Here is a 21,789-nt window from a genome sequence, read left to right as displayed (position 1 = left end):
CCGCCGCCACCATCCAGAGAGACCAGAGACCACCGCCAACGTCCGCTACCGTCTAGAGACCAGAGAGATCACCGCAACCTTCCAGAGAGACCAGAGACACCAACGCGACTGTCCAGAGAGACCAGAGACACCAACGCGACCGTCCAGAGAAACCAACTCCACCGTCCAGAGACCAGATACACCACTGCCACCATCCAGAGAGACCAGAGACACCACCGTCCAGAGAGAGACCAGCGACACCACCGCCACTGTCCAGTGAGAGACCAGAGACACCACCGCCACCGTCCAGAGAGACCAGTAACACCAACGCCACCGTCCAGAGAGACGAGACTTCACCGCGACAGTCTGTTTAAAAATATTTGCAAATATGTGCAGGGGTTAGTTATGGTTTGGGAGAGAGGAAGAGGAAGGAGAGGTGCAGGAAGCAGCCAGACATCTGCTGGGACGGAGCCACGCTCCTCCTGTCAGGCACCCAGAGGATGCAGCCCAGTCCTGCTTCCACGAGGTTTCTGCTCACCGGTAGGAACTTTAAAGAGTTGGATCGATCTCACCGAGCGAAACAAGCACAAAATGGGAGCCGGCTAGACTTTAGGTTATCAAAGGTTTCACAAACTCAGAGAACATATTTCTCATTAAAATATAATTTATTAAATATGAACATCAAAAGAAAGATCTAATCTACACAAATATTCAGTACACAACCCTTATCGTCTGGTGATGGGTCTGCTTATCTTAACAAATGATCACTTTATAAATTCATTCGAAATAGCAATTCTAAAACCAGAAAGGAGGGGGTACTGTGGGCTGTGGAGGTAGGGGCGGGGCTTGCTCTTAGTGGGCGGGGCTTGCTCTTAATGGGCGGGGTTCCATCCTAGGGGCGGGCTTCCTCCTAGTGGGCGGAGCCGTGGGCAGCAGCCAGCTCCCTCCTGAGCAGGCGGTGGTTGGTGATTCGCCGCAGCGCGTCCTTCACCTGGGGCTGGGCCCACAGGTCTGTGGCCACAGAGTCCCAGGAGGAGGTGGGGTGGCGGGGGGAGCCCTCTTCCTCCTCCCCGTAGTCAGCCTCCTCATCCTCAGAGGAGAAGGAAGGGGAGGGGGAGGGGCGGTCGCCTCGGCCTGAGGGGAGGAGATAGACAAAATGTCAGCGGTTTGAATGAGGGAGTCAGGGATTCAGACGAGCTGGTTTAAAACCCGGACGTCAACACACTGAGTTTAGAGGCTGGAACTAGAATATGTTCAACCTCACAACTACACTGAGAGGGGATAACACTGTAGCCATACATATACAATATGTTGAAGAGCTTCTGGATTGCTTGCAAATGAAACCAACCCGAACCAACGAAATGCACAACATGTTTGCATTCGTCTCAGTAGCTCAGTGTGACGCGCTCCACCTCTGATGAAAGAGAATCAACACCTTCGAGGCTGGTCAGGAATCACGTGGCCAGCAATGATTCCCCGAAACGTAATGCCTGTGGTTTGGTAGAAGGCCCTTATAGCAAAGGGCACACAGCTATGCTAATGTTAGCATTTAGCGTCAGACACATTTTAAAAGGTGACATATTATACCACCAGGTGTGAGTGTGATTAGGTGTTACAGACTTTCAAAACGGTTTGCAACGGCTTATCATTCTCACACTTGGTGGTGTAATATGTCACCTTTAAAAGTGCTTTGTGTGTTTTTGAAAAGGCACAAGACTAATATTTAGATAAACTGTTATTAGTGCCACTATAAACTTCTGACTGCTATGTAAAGAATGTACTATTGTGCAGTACATCGGTCAGATTTGATCCAAGAAAATAAGTGTAGAATTGTTATTTTCACATGAACAAAAAAGGGCATTTCTTGTATTCATAGTTCTGGAATAAAACCTACCAGTCTGGTTGTCATGGCGACTGTGCGTGGGTCTCCCCGTCTGGTTCTGGACCCTCCTCCCACCCGGGTCCATCCCATGAACACTGCTCTGTGATTGGCGGGAATAGCTGATCGGCCGGCCAACCGGATCCCTGAAGGCGGGCTGTAACCAGGGCAACCAGACAGTCAACATATCAGCGCTGTGTTGATGATGTTTAAAGAGCAGGCAGGCTCTGGAGCTCAGGCTGGTCCCCGTGGTGAGGCTTCATTCAGCGGACGGTACCGGTTCCAGATCTGTTTTAGCACCGGAACCGTTTAAAAAGTTCAGAGTAGGCACCGGTATCCGGTATCAGGTAAAACCCAAATGATGGCCGACCCAACTCAGCACACGGCCCTGATGGGGACAGACGGCTGATGGGGACAGACGGTTTTTTGCTTTCACTCCCAGAACATACTTTAGTCCGATACGAAGCGAACGCTTCAGCTCCACGACATCAGCGGACCGAGCGCTTTGCTCGGTTAAAACAATATCATCGTATTGTTTTTGGTCATGCAACAAATACCAACCTGAATTCTCGATCTGTCTGCTTTGGGATTAGAGATAATAACAGATTAAAGGACACACTTTAATTTGCTGCTCTGACAAAAGCGAAATGAGCAGCACAGTAAACTTCACTTGAATAGTTTACCATTTGAATATTCTTACTGCACTGTTGCCTTGTACCGTTTCACCCAGAGGTGGAGTTCTTGAACAAAGTAAATAAATAAATAAACAGTGATTTGTTTAGAACAGCGGCAGCTTTCATTAAGCACAGTTTAACCAAGAAACAGTGGAGGTGGCCTTTACTCAAAACACCTCTTCAGCGGGCCAGTGTGTGAGTTTCAGTTTTGCTGACGAGCGAGGAGAGGATAAATGAAGGGAGGGGGGGAAGGAAGGGGGAAGGAACACCCTGGGGTGATATGGGCTGTTGCTGATGTCTCCACCATCAGACCACTCCATCAAACCAAGTGTGTGTGTGTGTGTGTGTGTGTGTGTGTGTGTGTGTGTGTGTGTGTGTGTGTGTGTGTGTGTACCTGGGGGGATTGCGGTTTCCTGGTCAGTCGCCGCCTCTCCCTCGCTGACAGCTGCGGGGTCCCCCTCTGCTCCGGGGTGGGGGGGACGGGGTAGGCCTCCCCCAGGGGATCTGACAACACACACACACACACACACACACACACACACACACACACACATATATAAAGTTACAGCTTTATTAACATTTTCTTCTTGTTTTTGTGTGTTTTGGCTGTGAGCCCACGTTTCCTGTCTGGGACAATTAAACTACTTTCTTATCCTCTCTTATCTTAAATTCCTAATCTTGTGCAGAGAACAGCTACACAAATTGCATAGTTAACTCTAGGCCAAGTCTTATTATAAAAGTCTAAAAAAAAACTTTAATAATATAAATAATGGAATCTATTGGGTGGGAAACTCAATACTCTTTATATATTTTTTTTTTTATGATATTCTAGCAACACATCCTAGTCCAAGAACAGCAACACACAATCTCGTTTACCAGCGGCACGGGTAGAAACCAATTAGGTGCAGCAACTGTATAAATGTCAGTGTCACCACCTTACCTATGAAAGCACTGTCGGAATCCAACAGAGACCCTCTGGCAGAGCCCGCAGTGGTCCCCCTCTGTGGGCACACACACACACACACACTGAAGGGAGCATACATCAAGAGGGACCTTACATTGAATCATTTGAATGTACTCTGCAAAGGTGCGGCGAAGTTAATAAAATAGATCTCCTCATCCCCTAAGCAGCGCTTAGTTATGCAGGGGAAGGAGAATCCAGACAAATAAATGTGCTGCCTATAGCCGGCTGATGTAGTGGGGATTAAGTGGGCCTGGGATTATGGTTATTTTAATGTTATAATAAAGCTTTAAGACCGTTTCTTCCCCTGCTCTTCCTGGCTAGAACTGTGAGGTGACCTGGTTTTCGGATATTAACACAGCGCTGGAGGATTGATGGTTCTCTTCTATGCGCCCCGGTCATCTTATGCACATGATGCATGAATAACGACTGTTTTCTAGTCGTTCCCATAAATAAAGAAGTTAAAACCCACAAGACAGAAGGGACTGGATGGAGGTGTTGTTTTGTCCAGCGGTACTCACCTGGTAGAGTCTGTGGTGGGGGGGGTTCCCGTCCAGGTAACCTGGAAGAACGAGGAGGAGAGCTCTCAGAACATAATGCATATTTCAGGGGGATTCATTCATATTACATTTTACATTTAGGACGTTTAGCAGACGCTTTTATCCAAAGGGACTTACAACGGTTAATACACACATTGACACACCGACGGCGTAGTCAACCATACAGGACGACAGCCGGCTCGTCCGGAGCAGTCAGGGTGAGGTGTCTCGCTCAGGGACACATCGACGCTCAGCTAGGAGGAGCCGGGGATCGAACTAGCAACCTGCTCTACCTCCTGAGCTAAGCCGACCCCGTTCAGCCAATGAACACATCCTTCACGGTTCTTTGTGTCAACAGGAACCTTCCAAAACACACACACACACACACACACTCTGCTGCACTATTCACAGCGTATATCCGGCGCTCTGTTAACGAGCCTCTTGTCCCCAGAAATATACGGTGGACTTTCACACACATTTTTATAGGGCGACAAGGGAAGCAGACGTTGCGTTTTACTGCATGATTTAACATGTCCCTCCTTTACTGCCAGAATATTATTCACCCTCATTCCTATAGTTTTGTGCGTGTTCTGAATCAAGTTTTCATTCCATGAAATATTAGGTTGATTTGCTGGCGTGCTGGCGACTGGCTGGTTGTGATTGGTTGACTGGTTGATCGTGATTGGTTGGATGATGTTTGATTGATGGCTCAGACAAGGAGCAGCGCAGCAGAACGCGGACTGACCGTCCTGGGCAGTTCTCTGGCTGCCCGACATGGGAGGATGGTCCCTGTAACTCCGCCTCCTCTGGCTGGCCACGCCCCTGTCTCCCTCACGGACCCTGGGAAACCCACTGGAGAGCGCCCTGAACTCACTCTCTGCACGCACACAAATGCAGACACACACACACACACAAAAAACATAAGCAGACACACAAACACACACACATACGCAGAGACACACACACACACATACGTGTGTAATGGAAAGCAGTCTCCACAGTCTAACTGCAAATCCATTCCTACAAGAAGACAAATGTCGAATGAATTCAAAAATATCCATGAGGTCTTTATCTCGTCCTTGAGTCAGGCTTTGCTCTGCTTCGCACGTCCTCCTTCTAGAAATTCTGGTGCGGTAACCAAATTCTGGGCGGTTATTACCATTTCTATGTAAATGTATTCGTACCCATGTTCCGAACGGGCCGCTGATATAATCTAATGGTCCGCCAGAGCTCATAGCTGCGTGATATACCCGAGAAGCACACATTTACATATGAAAGAGTGTCTCCCTCGAAACAAGGTGGGCCACGGCTACCTCCCCTTCAGCGTCTCAAAAAGGTATTTTTAGATTGTAACTCGAGATGAATCTCCATCCCTGTAAAGTGCACACGTGAGCTGGCCCACCGGAAACCCCTCAACGTGTCTGACCTGAGACCTGAGAGTCACTGATGCCAGATTGGGCCAGATTCTTGCCCAATCTGGCAACCCTGGCTGTAGCCAGACTGGACCTGCCAGATTGGCGCCAGATTTCCCACCCAATCTGGCAGCGCGCTGCAGCCAGGGTTGCCAGGTTGGGCGTGAAGTCCGGCCCAATCTGGCAACACTGCTGAGAGCCTGACCTGAACACTGCTCAGCGGAAACACTCAGTCTGTACTCAGCCCTGCAGTAGAGAGGGTCACCTTAGGAAGTTGCAACCCGACCAATCAAATCACCTCTGCATCCCTCTCAGTGCATCTCAGGAACCTTACCTAAATCGAAAAACGGTCGCACAGAGAAAATGGCCGGTTTGTGGCCAGGTGACCAAGTACCGCATCAGGCTTCGATCACTGCGTTGTATTGGGTGGAAACAGTCAAACTCCTCCCACATACCCCTCCTACACACTGCGATTGGTCAGCCACACCATGTGACGACATCAGCATCAGGCCTCCGTTGAAGGCTTCTCCCCTCTAGCTCCCCCCCCCCCCCCCCCCCCCTCACCGCTGGGTCGGAGCTGCAGGGAGTCGTGGATGCGCTGCAGGGTCCCGGGCTCGGGGTTCCTGGACAGCGGCCGGCGGACCGCCGCCTGCAGGCGCAGGCGTGCCATGTCGAACACGTCCACCGGGGGGCGCTCCCGCAGCCTACACACACACACACACACACACACACACACACACACACACAGGTTCAGATCAGCCCTCGTAGTGTAGTGTTTTCGCTGTTCAAAGCAGTCACTGGGGCGTCTATATATATACTGTATGTCTATGCTGATAACTTTGTGCAACATACTAATCACATTGTTAGCAATAACATGAATAATGATGAATAATTAAGATGAATGGATGATGGGTAAAAATGAATAATGCCTGGTATATAGCCATCTTTATAGATCTTACCAAGATCTAGATTGTGTCATCAAACTACCCCTTAAAAGGTGCTGTAGGCAAGATTAGAGTTTTAATGAGAGACAGCAGCAAAAAGAGCAAAAAAAACAGGAGTTTGGACTCAACAACCCCAAAATATTGCCCCTCCCTTCTCCCTCCGTCATTGAGAAGGGTTACATTTCATGCACCTGTGATTGACAGGCAAGACGGATTCCTCAACCAATCAGAGAAGACATGCCCTGATTAGTCAGAAATTAGCTCTTAAATATAACTTTAAACATTAACACGTTAATGTTTAAAGAACTTCTGGGACTGTAAGTGTGTTCTGATCCCACTGGAATCCCCCCATTGTTCCATTCACAGTCCATTATGTACAGCCCTTGATGGCCCTCTGTGGTGCCCAAGTGGCGGTTGGGGAGCCCTTTGGGGCCGGCTCACCGGTCTCTCAGCGGAGACTCCCGCTGCTCCCAGTCGCCCTGCAGCAGACCGTCCTCCAGGCGCCGCTGCTCGCTGCGCAGCTGCCGCCGCAGCGCAGACAGCTCGCTGAATACGTCACGCTTGTCCTCTGGTGGGGGCCACACACACACACACACACACACACACACACACACACACACACACACACACACACACGCATTACCTTTTCTGTTGGGAATGAATTGAGCTCGTTGAAAGGATTGTGTGTGAAGTGTGTGGAAGTGGTTGGGTGTGTGTTGATGTGTGTACCTGTGGCACGGAGGTGGTTCTTGCAGGCGGGAACGGGGGGAGACTGTAGGCCGGACAGGGAGCGCTCCTTCACCATGGGAGAGAGCATGAGGAAGAGTCCGTCAAACTCAGTCTCTTATAGGCTGAGTACATCTCAGAACGACTCCCACTGTGACGGGTCATCTGATTATATGATGGAACGATGTCTATGGAGGGTGTCAGGGCGAGTTGGACATGGAGTGCAGGCGTGCATCTACACACCGACATGGGGGCAGTAGACCGCTGGCTGTCGTAGGTTGGGGGTCTGGGAGTGTAGCGCGGGGGTGTCCCCTGTCTCCGCTGCAGCGTTGGGATCGGGGGGGACGGCTCCCTGTGGACCTGCTGACACACAGACACACGCACGCACACACACACACATACAGAGTGAGATACCACAAACACAACCCCCTCTTTGCCTGCAAGACACCCGGGGTAATAGGTTTGAAGGGTTCGACGGAATACAACTCTCTCTATCCTGGTGTAATTTTCGGATGTTAAATCCATCCTTGCCATGAGCATTTGATCCCAACAGAAAACGAGAAGCCAGCAGATGTATTTAGAAGCCCCCCCCGCTACGTTTGACAACGAGCCGGAGGTAGCAGAACGCCAGCAGCGTGGGGTCGTGGTGACCAGCGCGCCGGCGTTACCTCCTCCAGGCGCGCCTGCCGCTCCCTCTCGTACTGCTGCCTCAGCTCGGCGGTCTCCTTCTCCTCCGCCGCCTGCTGGGCTCGCTGCGCCTCCCTCTTGCGCTCCTCCGCCAGCCGCACCAGCTCCTCGTTCTTCCTCTTTTGCTGCGGGAGGAGGAGCAGGGGAAGAGGGAAGGAGGAGGTGGATGAGGAGACAAACGAGGGAGATGTACTACAGATGTAAAAGAGCATTCCACTATTGTTTATCATTCCTTGAGGTTACATAAAACCTTGATCGGACATGGCTAGAGGTAATTACAATGTCATCTTCTTCAAGTGTAAGTGCTCGAATTTCAATACGGTGAAAATAAACACTTTTTTTTGCTGAGAGTCTTTGGAAGCAGCGGGTGGACCGACGACTTGACAACTGTCCGTTTCCATTGTACCGTCGTTGTGTATGAGGGTTATAATGATCTATGTGGAACGCGCCACACACTGGGGCGTCATCCTTCACGTTTCCAAGAAGCTAAACCCTCTGGATGAATGAACGACCGGATCAAAGCGCGGGCTGGTCCCGTGGACCGACGGCACACCCCACCGAGGAACCAAGGTACCGCTATGGCCCCCCTCCCTACTATTTTGTAGTTCACCAAAACACCCGGAAACAACTTGAGTCTCACATTCTTATGCCGCCACACGCCACCAACAGTGCAAGCAGGCCAACGGCAACCAAGCGTGCAGTCCTTCCTCCCTCACTTTAAACACCACCAGCCGCCACTGGTCCAGACTCACCTCCGCCTCCTTCCGTTTCCTCCTGTCCTGCTCCTCCTCAAACTCCCGCTGGATGCGAGCTCTCTGCTCTGCCAGCTTACGCTCCTCCCGCTCCTCCTCCAGACGGCTCTGCTCCTGCTCCTCGGCCTTCTGCCGACGCTTCTCCTCGATCTAACCCCACACACACACACACACCATCAGTTTTGTCTCCGGGGGTGAAACCTGACATTTAATTCACGGTGCTATAAGGGTGTTGAAGAGTTCCATTCGTCCCCAGCAGTTCTAACCTTGAATGCTGATCAGATTAGCGTTTTACTTGTAGGGCAAGAATCTACCCCGAGCAACCCGAGGCAAAATGAAACATGGATATAGAAAAAGCATTTTGTCTTCAGGGAAGCACACTGACAGCATATATTACCACCGCGCGGGAGATGACACGGAATGTTTTACTCCTGCAATAAAAGCAACCAAAACAAAAGCCAAACAGATATACAAGAGGTAGCCAGTTCTTCCTTGCCATGGGGCATCTGGTGACCAATGAGGCGGAGGCCAAAAGGAGACAACCAACCCTGGTCTGTTATGCAGAGACTGCCCCAGGGATAGCCTGCTCGTTTACCTGTTCTTTGAGGTAGACTTTGTACTTGTCCTGCTCATGGACCTGCTGCGCCGAGGGCTCGTTGGCGAACACACTGCCTCTGGCAAACGTGGGCGTCTGCACATGGGCAAAACCTAGTGAAGAGGAAGAGCAAAAGGAGTAGTTGCAAAGACTGACAGAACCTCGGCTCGCCTTGGCTGCTTCAGTGCATCGGAATCAATCCAGGAATCACAGGCTCAATAAACATTACCTTTGATAAACATAAAAACACATTAAAAAAACGTAAAACATTGAGCATGTATGACTTGTATACGTATGTCTCCGTAGATGTTAAGGCATGCAAGGCCAATGCTAGACTATCACTACCATTACTACGTGTATCAAAACCCATTATACCCTATTTCATTGGCACTTCTCTGCAATGGAGGGAAGGGGGTGGGGGGGGTGAGAGTTGGTGGTAAACCGTCTCTTTGTTAGTACCTTGTTTCACAGATGATTATATGTATTAATTTCACTTTATGTATGAGGTGTACTGTATATCTTTTACGCTCAAAATCCCACCAAAAAAAATCATGAAAATAAAAATAAAATACCTTAAGACATAAACACACATTACTGTCATGCAGCGTTTACTGCCTTATTGGCCCTTGGTCGCCATGCCGTATCATCATGTAGACCGCACTGGGAGGTTTATTGCGGTGTTGCTATGCTCGGTCTTGTGAAGATCCGGTGTGTGTTGCTAGGACACTAGACACCCTGACTCGGCTCATACTAAAGATGGAGAGAGTGCGTTGCCACGGTACCGGAGACTCGGTCGCTGGCGGCGGGCTGGTTGGCTTGAGTGGGCGCGGCGTGCGCTCTCCTGGCCCTCTGCTCAGGGTGGGTGTAGGCCTCCTCGTTCAGCTTGTGCATCTGGTGCAGGTCGGCTGGATACAGGAAACAGGAAGTCATCGACTAATCTGATCCGTCAGGCCGGACCCATCGTCGAACCAAATCCATTCATATTCAAATTTAGCAGACACTTTTATCCAAAGCAACTTACATTAAGTACATTTGTCCAAAGAAAGTGAAACAATATATTGTTGTCGGTACAAATACGATATATATATATATATATATCGCTACATATTCTACTCAATGCGCCCTAATCTGTTGGGACTTTTGCGTGGTTTAAACACTTGAGGTAGCTTATCAAGGTTTCCCCCAGCTGTCTCTGAAGAGCGCGTACCGCCTCTGTTAGGTACAGACCACCATCAAATTAACCTTCCACCAGACCAATACGATCTACTGTAATTAATATAATGCATTAGGAGCTCAAAGAGAGGCCGGTCTCTGAAGAGATGGAGAGCCCCATTCTGTCTGATTATGCTTAGTGTTAAAATCAGCTCATTACAAATCCTGCATCTGTGAAGTGGCAGAGGAGAGCGTTTGGCAGGTTAGCATTCTGAATACATTGGAGCAATGCGTGTCAGCATATAGATTAGAACAACTGCAGTACCATTCGGTTTAGCAGAACTGTGAGACTAGGGAGTAACGGCCGAGAGAATCCTTCAGCACAGCGAGTGGTAAGATGTGACAGCTGCTGCTGACACTTGCTTCATCATCTGTAATGGATTCAAAAAGCTGCCAGACTACAGACGTTCTTTATGCGATATTGTGCATCCTCCTGGACTAACTGCTCTAGAATGCGCTCTACTTAGGAATGAGAGTGATTGGATAGTACCACTGCCATTTCTCAAAGGGCTCAGTCAAACAATGGACATCACTCAATGAAGGGCATTTATTGAAAGCCAAACATAGCACAGCAAATTACACACAGATGACAGTGAATCCCCCACAAAGCATGTGTCTAACTTAGGCCTTTCCTTCTTGTTGCAATGTTGTGGAATCCATCTTTTTGTGCCCCCAGTCCTCCCCATGGAATGACCCGCTGCTGAGACACGCACAATTTTCCCGACATGGCGCTTTGACTTTCAGGAACTTTATCGAACATTTAGATAAACAAAGTCAAGGTCACCTCTAGGAACTAGCTGGGGGCCGCAGTGCCCCTTTAAGGGGTCAGTTGTGTGGGTGCCTGATGGGTGGGGAGGAGGCCTACTGAGGAGGGAGAGGAGGGATGGAGGAGGTCTACTGAGGAGGGTGTGGAGGGAGGGAGGAGGCCTACTGAGAGGGTGAGGAGGGAGGGAGGAGGCCTACTGAGGAGGGAGAGGAGGGAGGGAGGAGGCCTACTGAGGAGGGTGAGGAGGGAGGGAGGGAGGAGGCCTACTGAGGAGGGTGTGGAGGGAGGGAGGAGGCCTACTGAGAGGGTGAGGAGGGAGGGAGGAGGCCTACTGAGGGGGGTGAGGAGGGAGGGAGGAGGCCTACTGAGGAGGGAGAGGAGGGAGGGAGGAGGCCTACTGAGGAGGGAGAGGAGGGAGGGAGGAGGCCTACTGAGAGGGGTGTGGAGGGAGGGAGGAGGCCTACTGAGGGGGGTGAGGAGGGAGGGAGGAGGCCTACTGAGGGGGGTATGGAGGGAGGAGGCCTACTGAGGGGGGTGAGGAGGGAGGGAGGAGGCCTACTGAGGAGGGTGTGGAGGGAGGGAGGGAGGAGGCCTACTGAGGGGGGTGTGGAGGGAGGGAGGAGGCCTACTGAGAGGGTGAGGAGGGAGGGAGGAGGCCTACTGAGAGGGTGAGGAGGGAGGGAGGGAGGAGGCCTACTGAGGGGGGTGTGGAGGGAGGGAGGAGGCCTACTGAGGGGGGTGAGGAGGGAGGGAGGAGGCCTACTGAGGGGGGTGAGGAGGGAGGGAGGAGGCCTACTGAGGAGGGTGAGGAGGGAGGGAGGGAGGGAGGCCTACTGAGAGGGTGAGGAGGGAGGGAGGAGGCCTACTGTAAGGGTGAGGAGGGAGGTAGGCCTACTGAGGGGGGTGTGGAGGGAGGGAGGAGGCCTACTGAGAGGGTGAGGAGGGAGGGAGGGAGGAGGCCTACTGAGGGGGGTGTGGAGGGAGGGAGGAGGCCTACTGAGGGGGGTGAGGAGGGAGGGAGGAGGCCTACTGAGGGGGGTGAGGAGGGAGGGAGGAGGCCTACTGAGGAGGGTGAGGAGGGAGGGAGGGAGGGAGGCCTACTGAGAGGGTGAGGAGGGAGGGAGGAGGCCTACTGAAAGGGTGAGGAGGGAGGTAGGCCTACTGAGGGGGGTGTGGAGGGAGGGAGGTAGGCCTACTGAGGGGGGTGTGGAGGGAGGGAGGAGGCCTACTGAGGGGGGTGAGGAGGGTGGGAGGAGGCCTACTGAGGAGGATGAGGAGGGAGGGAGGGAGGGAGGCCTACTGAGGGGGTGAGGAGGGAGGGAGGGTGACCTACTGAGGAGGTTGCCGGTGCTGTCTCTGAGCGGGGCTCCACCACCACCGCGGCCCCAGGGCTGGTGGCTCCTCATGTCGGCCTCCAGACGGGCCTCGTACCTCTCCCGCTCCTCCTGCTCCACGCGGCGGCGCTCCTGGCGCTCCAGGATCTGGGAAATGCAAGAATCCCCAAGCAACTGATTGTTATTATTCCATTAAGATGAAGGAGTACCAAGATGTCAGCGTGAAATGTGCATGACATCATGTGAAGCTCTCCAAGGAAACTAAGAAATGACTGCTTTTTGCAGGGTATTGATTTTGCATATAATATTGTTATGCTTTCTCGACAGTGGCACAACTAAAAAGGCGAACGAACAGTGAACGGTAAACGATCCGCTCCACAGAACAGTTCCCGCCAGTGAACAGGAATGAAACGCATATGGCAGAGGATCCTGGGTAGAGGGGCGCAGCATCACCCTACTGTTTTAGCAACCATCCCAAGGAGAGGCAAACTGAAGCATTGGCGCTCACGGCCTGCACCCTGCATTCACTATGCCTCTACCCTCTTCCCCACACACACGACTGTACGACGCTCATGACCTGACTTATACAAGCTCAGGAGCCTGACTTCTTGGCTCAACTGAATTGTTTGTAATGACTTCCAAGACACTACACAAAATATCAAAGCCCTGCTGTTGCATTTACACCGGCACCTTACATTACATTATATGGGCCCTCCGCAAAAGTAGTAATATAAACACTCTTTATTGATGTGATCAATCGGTGCAAAACTGCTTTTTCCGATTTACACAAAGTGCAGAGTAGATGGCAATGAACAGCCCTATGTGTAAGAGCCTCCAGCAATTAGTGCACAAGGTAAACAGCAAAGCAACAGAACTACAGGAAACTAAGGCAGGGGCAGCAACTGACAAGGCAGCTAAGAGGATCTGGGGGCCCTTGATACACAATCAGGGGGAGGTTGAATGTATGGGAGGGGCTTGATATACAACACCATCGGGGGGGGGGGGGGGGGAGGAGTCTTTGTGAGGGGCTTGATATACAACACTATCAGGGGGAGGTTCAGTGTGTGGGAGGGGATGATATACAACATTGTCAGGGGGAGGTTGAGTCTATGGGGGGGCTTGTTATATAAAACTATCAGGGGGTGTTGAGTTTATGGGAGGGATGATTGTATAACTAATTCATTTTACCTGCTCGTAAAGTTCACTTTGTGGTCTCCCTGGGTCTACCTGTCAAATAGATAACCACAGGCTTGGCGTGCAGTCTCCCTCCATCTCCTTCAACTCAATGCCTCGAGAAGCGAACATAAGATGTGCCGCACTGCCCTGGCCATTAGCACCCGCTAAGGACAGCACTTCACAGTCAGGCTTTCTGCACGCGGGCAGAGACCCAGCTTTGACCCCTCAGAGGTCAGAAGGTCAGGTGGGACGTGACAATGTTTCTGAGAGGAACTGTTAAGAGCTGTCACAAACGTCCCCTGGTGTCCTTTCTAAGGGCTGGTTCTTAAAGTGCTCCGGGTGTAAAAAAAAAAAGATATCTACATATTTTATGCTCCGATTTGATTCTGGCAAGCATAAAAAGGTGCCGATTCAAACAAACGTTTAACGCCCAAAGATCGCAATTCTTTGTAAATATTTGTAACGCAACCCAAAAACTAAATGGAATCATGTTTTATTGTTTTCTCTAGCTTATTATATAGGACTCAAGTCTATTTCGGACATGAACATTCAAAAACCAATCATACATTATTTCCACATTACTTTATCACCTGTGTGCAAACACCGCTGTGAGCTCTGGCCACGAGATCTTTCTGTTGTATCGGAGGCTGAGTAGGAAGGCCTGTCAGGAGTTCTCCTGTCTGATAGGAATGCACGCTGGGCTAATGGGAGGCCTACCTGCTGCTTCAGGGCCTCCTTGTAGCTGTTCATCTTGTCCTTTGTGCTGCGGGCCCTGTCCCCGGGGAACGCCCCCGCCAGAGAGTCAACAGACGCCGCTGGGCCAGCCGCCCTCCGGGGGCTCCTGTCAAACCACAAGAACAGAAATCAGGAAATGACAGCTGGACACAGAATATACACTACCGCTCAAAGGTTGGGCGTCACGTAGAAATGTCCTTCTTTTTTAAAGAGAAGCACTGTTGTTTTTCAATGACGGTAACATTCAATTAATCAGAAATACAGTATAGATTTTTAATGTTGTAAATGGCTATTCTAGCTGGAAACTGCAGATTTTTTTATGGAATATCTACATAGATGTACAGAGGCCCATTTCCGGCCACCATCACTCCGATGGTACATTGTTGAGCTAATCGTGTTAAAAGGCTGACTGATGATTCAACACCCCGTGTGCAATTCTGTTTGTACAGCTGAAAACTGTTGAATAAATGTCCATTTTCATGGAAAACACGAAATTGTCTGGGTGACCCCAAACATCTGAGCGGAAGTGTACATCTTAATATTATGAATCAGCAGTCTCTTTGTGTCTCTTCCTCCTGCTCCTCTACCTCCCACAGAGAGGCTCACTGCCAACTTACAACGTAAACACACTGCATCCACCACCATGGCTCCGCTCTAGCCCCGAGGCGACCGAAGGCGGGTCTCCTCAGTGTTTACACCCCAGGAGAGGTGGGGGGGGACATACCGTGTAGCAGCAACAGCAGCAGGAGGAGGGTGGGGGAGGTCTGAGACGTGGCTCTCGGCGTAGTGGCCGTGCTGGCTGTGGTGTCCGAGCTGGGTCGTGCTGCCCCCTGGTGGCACGGCCCAGTAGGACGCGGGGAAGCCCCCGCTGGTCCCGGGCAGCTGCGGACCACCTGAGGGGAGGGGGGCAGTGGACGGGGTGACACTTTATACGTGATGAGAAGACGTTCCCTGACCATGCGTTGTTGTCATGTTGTGTTGTTGTCATGTTGTTATGTAGAGATGTTGTTATGTAGAGATACAAATTCATTAAAAAAAAATACATTTCGGCTGAACAGACTTAATAGTGGAACGGGAATTCAGTTTGAGACACTGTGAAATGAGAGAAAAAATTATCTTTAGATAATTGTCACGGCTATTTATAAATATGCTCACTATTTCCCTGTATTTCACTGGCCTTTGCAGGCATCAGACCAGATTGAATCCTGAGGGTCCAAACAACTCCCTCCCATAAATCATTGTCATGTAGAGATACCAATTAAATTAATAAAATGAATTTTACATACTGCCTTTGAGCCAGTACCTTAAACAGGAGGGTATGTAGGGACAGACAGACGGAGGTGTGTAGGGACAGACAGACGGTGCTTACAGTAAGGCAGGTGGTGGGAGTGTGGCTCCACAGCAGTGCTGTTGCCATGGTAGTGACACGCATCCTGACACAGGCCCCGGTACGCAGCTTCAGGGAGCGCTGCCGGAGGGTGTGGCAGGTAGGATGGCAGCCTGGACAGATTTGGTTTCAGATTTACTTTCAATACTAAGACAGACGCACGAATAAGCTTTTTTAATACATTTTTGGAAACGATAGTTTGACAGATTTCAAAGAGTCTTTAAGATATGACGCTAGATAAATATCCACATACTGGCCCCCCCGCTTGCGTGCGTGTGTGCGTGCGTGCGTGCGTGCGTGCGTGCGTGCGTGCACCTGAGGGCGCGGTGCAGTGGGGTCGGGCCGGGCTGGCAGTAGGGCGACAGCAGGCCTTCCCCCAGGGCAGCGCTGTACTCTAGCAGGGGGGACTGGAAGGCCGTGCGGCCGGGCTCCGGGGGAGGGTTGTCCCTGGCTGGCCGGCCGGTGTGGGTCTCTCTCGCCGCCCCCTCCCTCTTCCGGGTCAGGCCCATGTATTTGATGTGGTCCAGCTGGGCGTCAGACACAACATGGGATGAACACAGCTCTGGGAAAAAACCAGGCCCTCTGACTCCGCCTGTGTCATTCTGGGGCAGGCCTCCCCTGTAAAAGCCTCTTTCTTTACATGAAATAACTATGAACAATGCAGTTGCGTCTCGCTGGCTCCTAGCGGCTTTACGAGGGTACTTTGGCGAGGTTAATCGCACAAACAGCCAACTTTGCTTGTGGGATCGATTCAGCATCAAGCGAGTGGGAACATATTAGTGGGAATATTTCAACCTGAGCGGATGACGGATTTGGACCGTTCACGCCGCTTCGTTCGCAAGAAGAATCCTGTGTCCCAACACGGACCAGATGACCCTTCAGCCAATAAAGGGTGATGCGTGCAATAACATGTATTCACCAAGAGAGGGAGTCATTCAAACCAGAGTTTCGCTTCTGTTATCTTTGCGCCGTCAATGTTGCACACATTCGATTTTGCAATTAAATTATAATACCAAAAATCGTCTAATAAACTACGCCATAAACTAAGGCTAGCAGAAATACAAAGTACATCCATATATGATGATGGCTAATTTTCCATCATCATATAATGCACAAATTCTACTAAATAATTGCCCACTGATGCTCAAATAAAATCTGTTGTTTCTAGTTTGTCGAGTGAGTACACACAACATAACACCACACCGTAAAGGCATTATGAAGGGATAATCCGCTTTGCGTGCAATTAGTCCTGCCATCTCCACATCTTGCAGCCCGTTCGTTTTGATTAGATTGCTATAAGCTGGCGTCTGACTGACCTGCGTGTCTGGGTCCGGTGCTGCTGCAGCCACTCCCAGCTCCAGCTCCTTCTCCCTGCAGCCAGGACCAAGCACAAGGTTGAAGAAGATACTCAACGTCATTGTAAAACAGGGTCCCCCCTCAATTGATCTTTCGGGGTTAAATAAAGGAAAATGAAATACTTTCTGGACATTCACAAGCTGTTGAGTAGTTTTTAAATCAACCCATATATTTATGTTTGTCTTTAGTGCAAAATAAAAGTACATTTTTATACAAAATGTTCTTAGACTTAGGAGCAGGTCATCTGCCATAATGTCTGGCTAAATTATTTGCATTTACTTCTACCCCACATAGAAGAGGCCCACTAAAGGCTAGCTTTCAAACATTTTTAACTTAACATACCGAAGCATTAGCCTCTCTAATGTAAGCCAACATCTCTTAGATAATACCCATCTGCAATGTTAAGCAATGTTCAATTAAAAATAAAACTATCCATTTAAACTTCATCAAACCATCAAGGCCAGTTACAAAGAGCTGAACTACAGAATCAACTGCATGGCATCAGAGTTTAAACTTGCATCTCAACTTGAGATAAACCAAACACAGCGCCCAAGGTCATGTGTACATCCAGGCATAGTGCACTACACAGTCACAACGACTCTGCAGCTCCTTCCCCACCTCCTCTTCCTCCTCTGCTGGTCGGCTATCTGCTCCTCCAGCTCCTGTCTGTAGCGCTCCTGCCTCTTCCTCAGTGCCTCCTCTGCGTCCGCTGCCCCTGAAGAGGAGCAGGAGGAGAGAGAGACGCTTTGGTGTGAATCTATTAATGGTTGCAATCAGTTTTTCCTCAAATCCCTGAACATCAGTTTTCCCCCTCTTTGTTCATTATCTTTCTCATATCGACTTACGACTGAGTGTTATTTTAACACATTTTTTCAAGGGCTGGGTCGTTTGTTCATTTCCATAGATATGTCTGCACCTTTGAGAGAATAACAGACCATTCATTGCGAAAGAAATACCAAAATCATCGCAGAGGTGTATGCTATGATTGAGATAGCTATACTGGTCTCATCTTGTTTAAGATGAAAAGACCAAGTAAAGCATAATCCTACACGTAATCTTGATATGCATTTTCTCTCATGATTACAAAAAAATCATGGTGCTTTAGTTAATGCAAGAAACAGTACGTATCACTGCAGTATTTGCTAATGGTGGAAGAATGTCTCCTTACCAATTAAAAGTCCAGTTGCAAACTCAGTCTGGTCTCTGTTGGTTAGCCTGGATCTCCGTTCTACTCTGGCGCCCCCTGTGACAGGTTCCCTTTTCTCCCTGATGGACACAAATCAATAATACAGATATGAAAGAGTACAAGGTGAAGTTACAAGACATTTTCACATCTGCGAATGAGGCATTTGCTTCCACAGCAAACCTATGCATCCATGGGTACATTGAAAAGGAGGACAGAAGGGCTTTATACCCAACTCTGATGGAAGATGCACATTTGTAGATTTAGTTCATTTAATTGGTGGTATGGAAGAGGTGTTGTGACCGGCCTTTAAGAGTAAGTGGTGACAAACACAAGGGCTCAGTTGAATGTTGTTGGGGCTTAGATTTTCTTCTACACCAGATCATAATGCTGCACAAAAAAGAAAGCATTGTGTTTATCTTTCTTTTCAAATGTTACTCATTTGTTGGATCAACAACAGCAGGGACTGGGATACGATTATTTATTTAATTCAAATGAATGAAACATGGATTGTATTCAACCATATACTCTACTCTTTCATCACTTTCCCTTCCCAATATTGGTAGAACCCTTGGCAGGTAGGATCATTAGAGGGGTTATTGTGCCCCAAGGAGGGTGGGTGGGATGAGTGACAATAGATAGGATATATCAGGGTTTCCACAGCACTTTACAGCTTAGGCCGCCTGAGCAACACATGCATACCGCCTTAACTACGTGGTCAAAAAAAGTTAGTTAAAATTTCACAAATTAAGTCACTGTTTGTGTTCCAGGTTTTATCTTGAAAAGCTGCTTATTTATTAATTAGATATAATTTTTAATTCATATTTTGTGCTTAATAAATTGAAACACCATAATACAAACACATTTATATTCGGGAAACCCTGTATATAATACAGAACTCCTCCAACATTTCATTTATTCACTGCCATTACAACTCTTAAGAAAAACACACACGGCCAAAAGGTAAACGTCGAACCTCAGCGCTCAGCGCCAGCAACCTGTTGGCGGTCAGGAAGACGATACAACGGTGTCTGGCACCCAGAACCCTCCAGACAACCCTTCAGGCTCCCTCCCAGAAGACCTACCCCACAGCCCTGTACCAACTGCTGCTCCCCGCGGCGGCCGGGACCCCCATGAGGCTCTGCTGCTGCCTGCCCTCCACGGGCTCCAGCCGCTCCTCCCCGCCTCCACCGTCCTCCTCCTCCTCCTCCTCCTCGTTCCCAGACTCTCGCTCCAGCGGGCCCTCGTCACTGCCCTCTCGGTGGGAGGTCCGGCGGCGGCGTGGTGGGTTGGCCCTCAGCGTGGGCCTCCTGCCCTCTGAGTACATGGCGGCGGCGGCGGCGGCGGCCCCGCCGGGGGCCACACCGGCGGGGCCGCGCTTGGTGTGGGCAGGGAGGCGGGGGCCCTGGGAGAGGGAAGGGGGGTGGGGCACCAGATGTTCCTGCAGCGGGAAATGGACAAAAGGGCGTACGGCGGTTTCAGCGTCAGGGATCATATATCGAGTCTAGATGGAACACGAACACACACAAACACACACACACACAATCACACACACAATTAAAGGCATCTTTCGTATTTGATATGAGGTGGTTATTAACAGGTATACCCATTAGATGAATACATGAAGCAAATAAAATAAATAGATGAAAGAAAGACATTTACCGTGGCAGACCTGCCTTCACAGTCTCTGTTCTGTCCGGTGTCAAGGCGGTTTTTCTGCCATAAAAACACAGGCTTATTGTTAAGTACATCAAATATCATTTTTGTGCTCAAACGCAAAAGAGAGTGTCTCTCCTGCTAATATGAAGGTCAGGAGGAGTCCTGAAAGTGCTGTGTATAAACCCCTGCATGTATTGTAGGACTCTGGTCAGGATTCATATTACTCTTGACTGGGACAAGTTGGGGACTTGGGATTCATGCAGGATTCGCTTTAAAATGTTGTTTGTTGGAGAATACAACAGACATGGACGAGTGAGACTTGGGAAATGTGAGATTGGAGCAGGACAGGACGACACCGTCAGAGTGTAATTATTACGACACCTCGGCCATGTAGCGCCTGAAGTCCATGCGCAGCTCCTGTTGGAGCCCCTGTTTCTTCTTGGCATATTCCACTCCGAGAGGCAGACCAACGCAGAAGCCTTCCTCTGATCAAACACAAGAGCCAGATATCCACAAACATTACATATGGTTCCAGTCAAGGAGCAATTATGAGGAAAACAAAAAAAACTAAAAGTTAGCAATGATTCGTTTCTGGCCGCTTTTAAAAAAGGTACCTTTGACCTGAACTGTAGTTCTACATGAGGGTGGGATGTTCTCCTTAACAGCTGAACCCTGGGCTCTGCGGGCATTGCTCTGTAAACCCAACAGAGAGAGACAGTTCAGAAAAACACCATCATCCTGCTGTGTCGTACAAACCCACCAACACGGAACCCTATGCACCGGCTCGTACACACAATGCATCCTGTACCACCCTCAACATCAAGGATCGTACCATTAGAAGGTTGTTTAGCACATGACAGGGCAAAGAGTTATATGAAAATATGACATCCAGAGTACATACAAGACCCAAACGAATAACCTACCTTCATTTCCATGTAAGGAGGGTCTTGGTCCAAACTGGCCTTGTCCTCTGCCACTCTGGCCTTGTACTCTCTGATGAAGGTCCGCAGCTCCTCGTCCATTTTTTCCATGAGGACCACAGATCCACTGAGGACAACATGCAGTATGTATGCAGTCATGTTAATACGACTCAGCTAAGCCGTTTGAAGCCCTGCTGTGGCTCTGGTAATGATGACATGAGGCTTTAGGTATTACGGCTTTCGTTTCCCATGGCTATAGAGAGATCAATATTTTGCATGCAATGTGTATGAAAGGGAAGTGCGTGTCATTGACAGCGCTGTATTGTTGGTCCACAACATTGTACATTCACGTCTATATCACACTAAAGAGATATCAACACGTACTAACTCCTTTGGATCCTTGACCATCTAATAATTCATAGTCATTCTTCACAGACACCAAGACTTCATCATAAAGCGACAGTATGGGACCAGCACAGGTGAATAAACGCGGCACTGCGTCTTTAATTATCGGTTGTCATGGAATCGACTGATGGCGTTTAGTTAGCACTCATTAGCGATCTGGTCCAGACAGAGGACAATAACATGTCGTCATCATCATGTATAGCAATTCAGAACAAAGTGTGTGAAATGTGGTTCGAGTGTTTCATATGCACCTTACACTTGACCGACGGCGATGATAAGATGTTGTAAACATAAGACGAGAGAAGCTACAGACTGGTATCAATGCGCACAGGTATAGTCTGTGTTCACGTCATAAACAACGGACAAAGCAACCGTAACCCTACCGTGGGTTTGAGCCTCGGTGTAACTTAAAGGATGTGACTCTGTGTGTTGGCTGGCGTTGTCTCCCAACTGTTGCTGTCCGCTGCGGTCGGCTTGAGCTCAGCTGTTAGCTAGCATGCTAGGCTAG

The 21,789-nt window shown here is 49.6% G+C and overlaps 1 protein-coding gene across 1 annotated transcript; it reads right to left on the bottom strand.

The window, feature by feature from the left end:
• Positions 1–731: 731 nt before the first annotated feature.
• On the bottom strand, positions 732–21,749 carry LOC307081845 (centrosome and spindle pole associated protein 1-like). The gene is made up of 28 exons (XM_079745194.1): positions 21,665–21,749; positions 20,880–21,003; positions 20,571–20,649; positions 20,338–20,441; positions 19,960–20,013; positions 19,383–19,738; positions 18,283–18,380; positions 17,733–17,829; positions 17,075–17,129; positions 16,074–16,285; positions 15,741–15,871; positions 15,096–15,264; positions 14,354–14,477; positions 12,460–12,607; positions 9,931–10,053; positions 9,149–9,261; positions 8,554–8,703; positions 7,783–7,926; positions 7,358–7,474; positions 7,118–7,184; positions 6,830–6,956; positions 6,009–6,148; positions 4,778–4,909; positions 4,015–4,055; positions 3,473–3,533; positions 2,927–3,036; positions 1,874–2,015; positions 732–1,113 (listed from the first exon to the last, which is right to left on the bottom strand). Exons 2-28 carry the CDS (start codon positions 20,985–20,987, stop codon positions 890–892), a joined length of 3,426 nt encoding a protein of 1,141 aa, XP_079601320.1. The 5' UTR covers positions 20,988–21,003; positions 21,665–21,749; the 3' UTR covers positions 732–889.
• Positions 21,750–21,789: the final 40 nt, after the last annotated feature.

This window comes from Pollachius pollachius (assembly GCF_949987615.1).
Source record: "Pollachius pollachius genome assembly, chromosome: 10".
NCBI classification, from domain to species: Eukaryota; Metazoa; Chordata; class Actinopteri; order Gadiformes; family Gadidae; genus Pollachius; species Pollachius pollachius.
Note: the sequence above shows the minus strand (reverse complement) of the source record. Positions and strands in the feature narration are given on the sequence as shown.

Coding starts and splice junctions, on each gene's coding strand:
- LOC307081845 (XM_079745194.1), bottom strand. CDS start 20,987: ATGGAAAAAATGGACGAGGAGCTGCGGACCTTCATCAGAGAGTACAAG. Junction 17,130..17,732: donor CAGCAGAGGAGGAAGAGGAG/GTGGGGAAGGAG, acceptor TCCTGGCTGCAG/GGAGAAGGAGCTGGAGCTGG. Junction 3,534..4,014: donor CCCACCACAGACTCTACCAG/GTGAGTACCGCT, acceptor GTGTGCCCACAG/AGGGGGACCACTGCGGGCTC.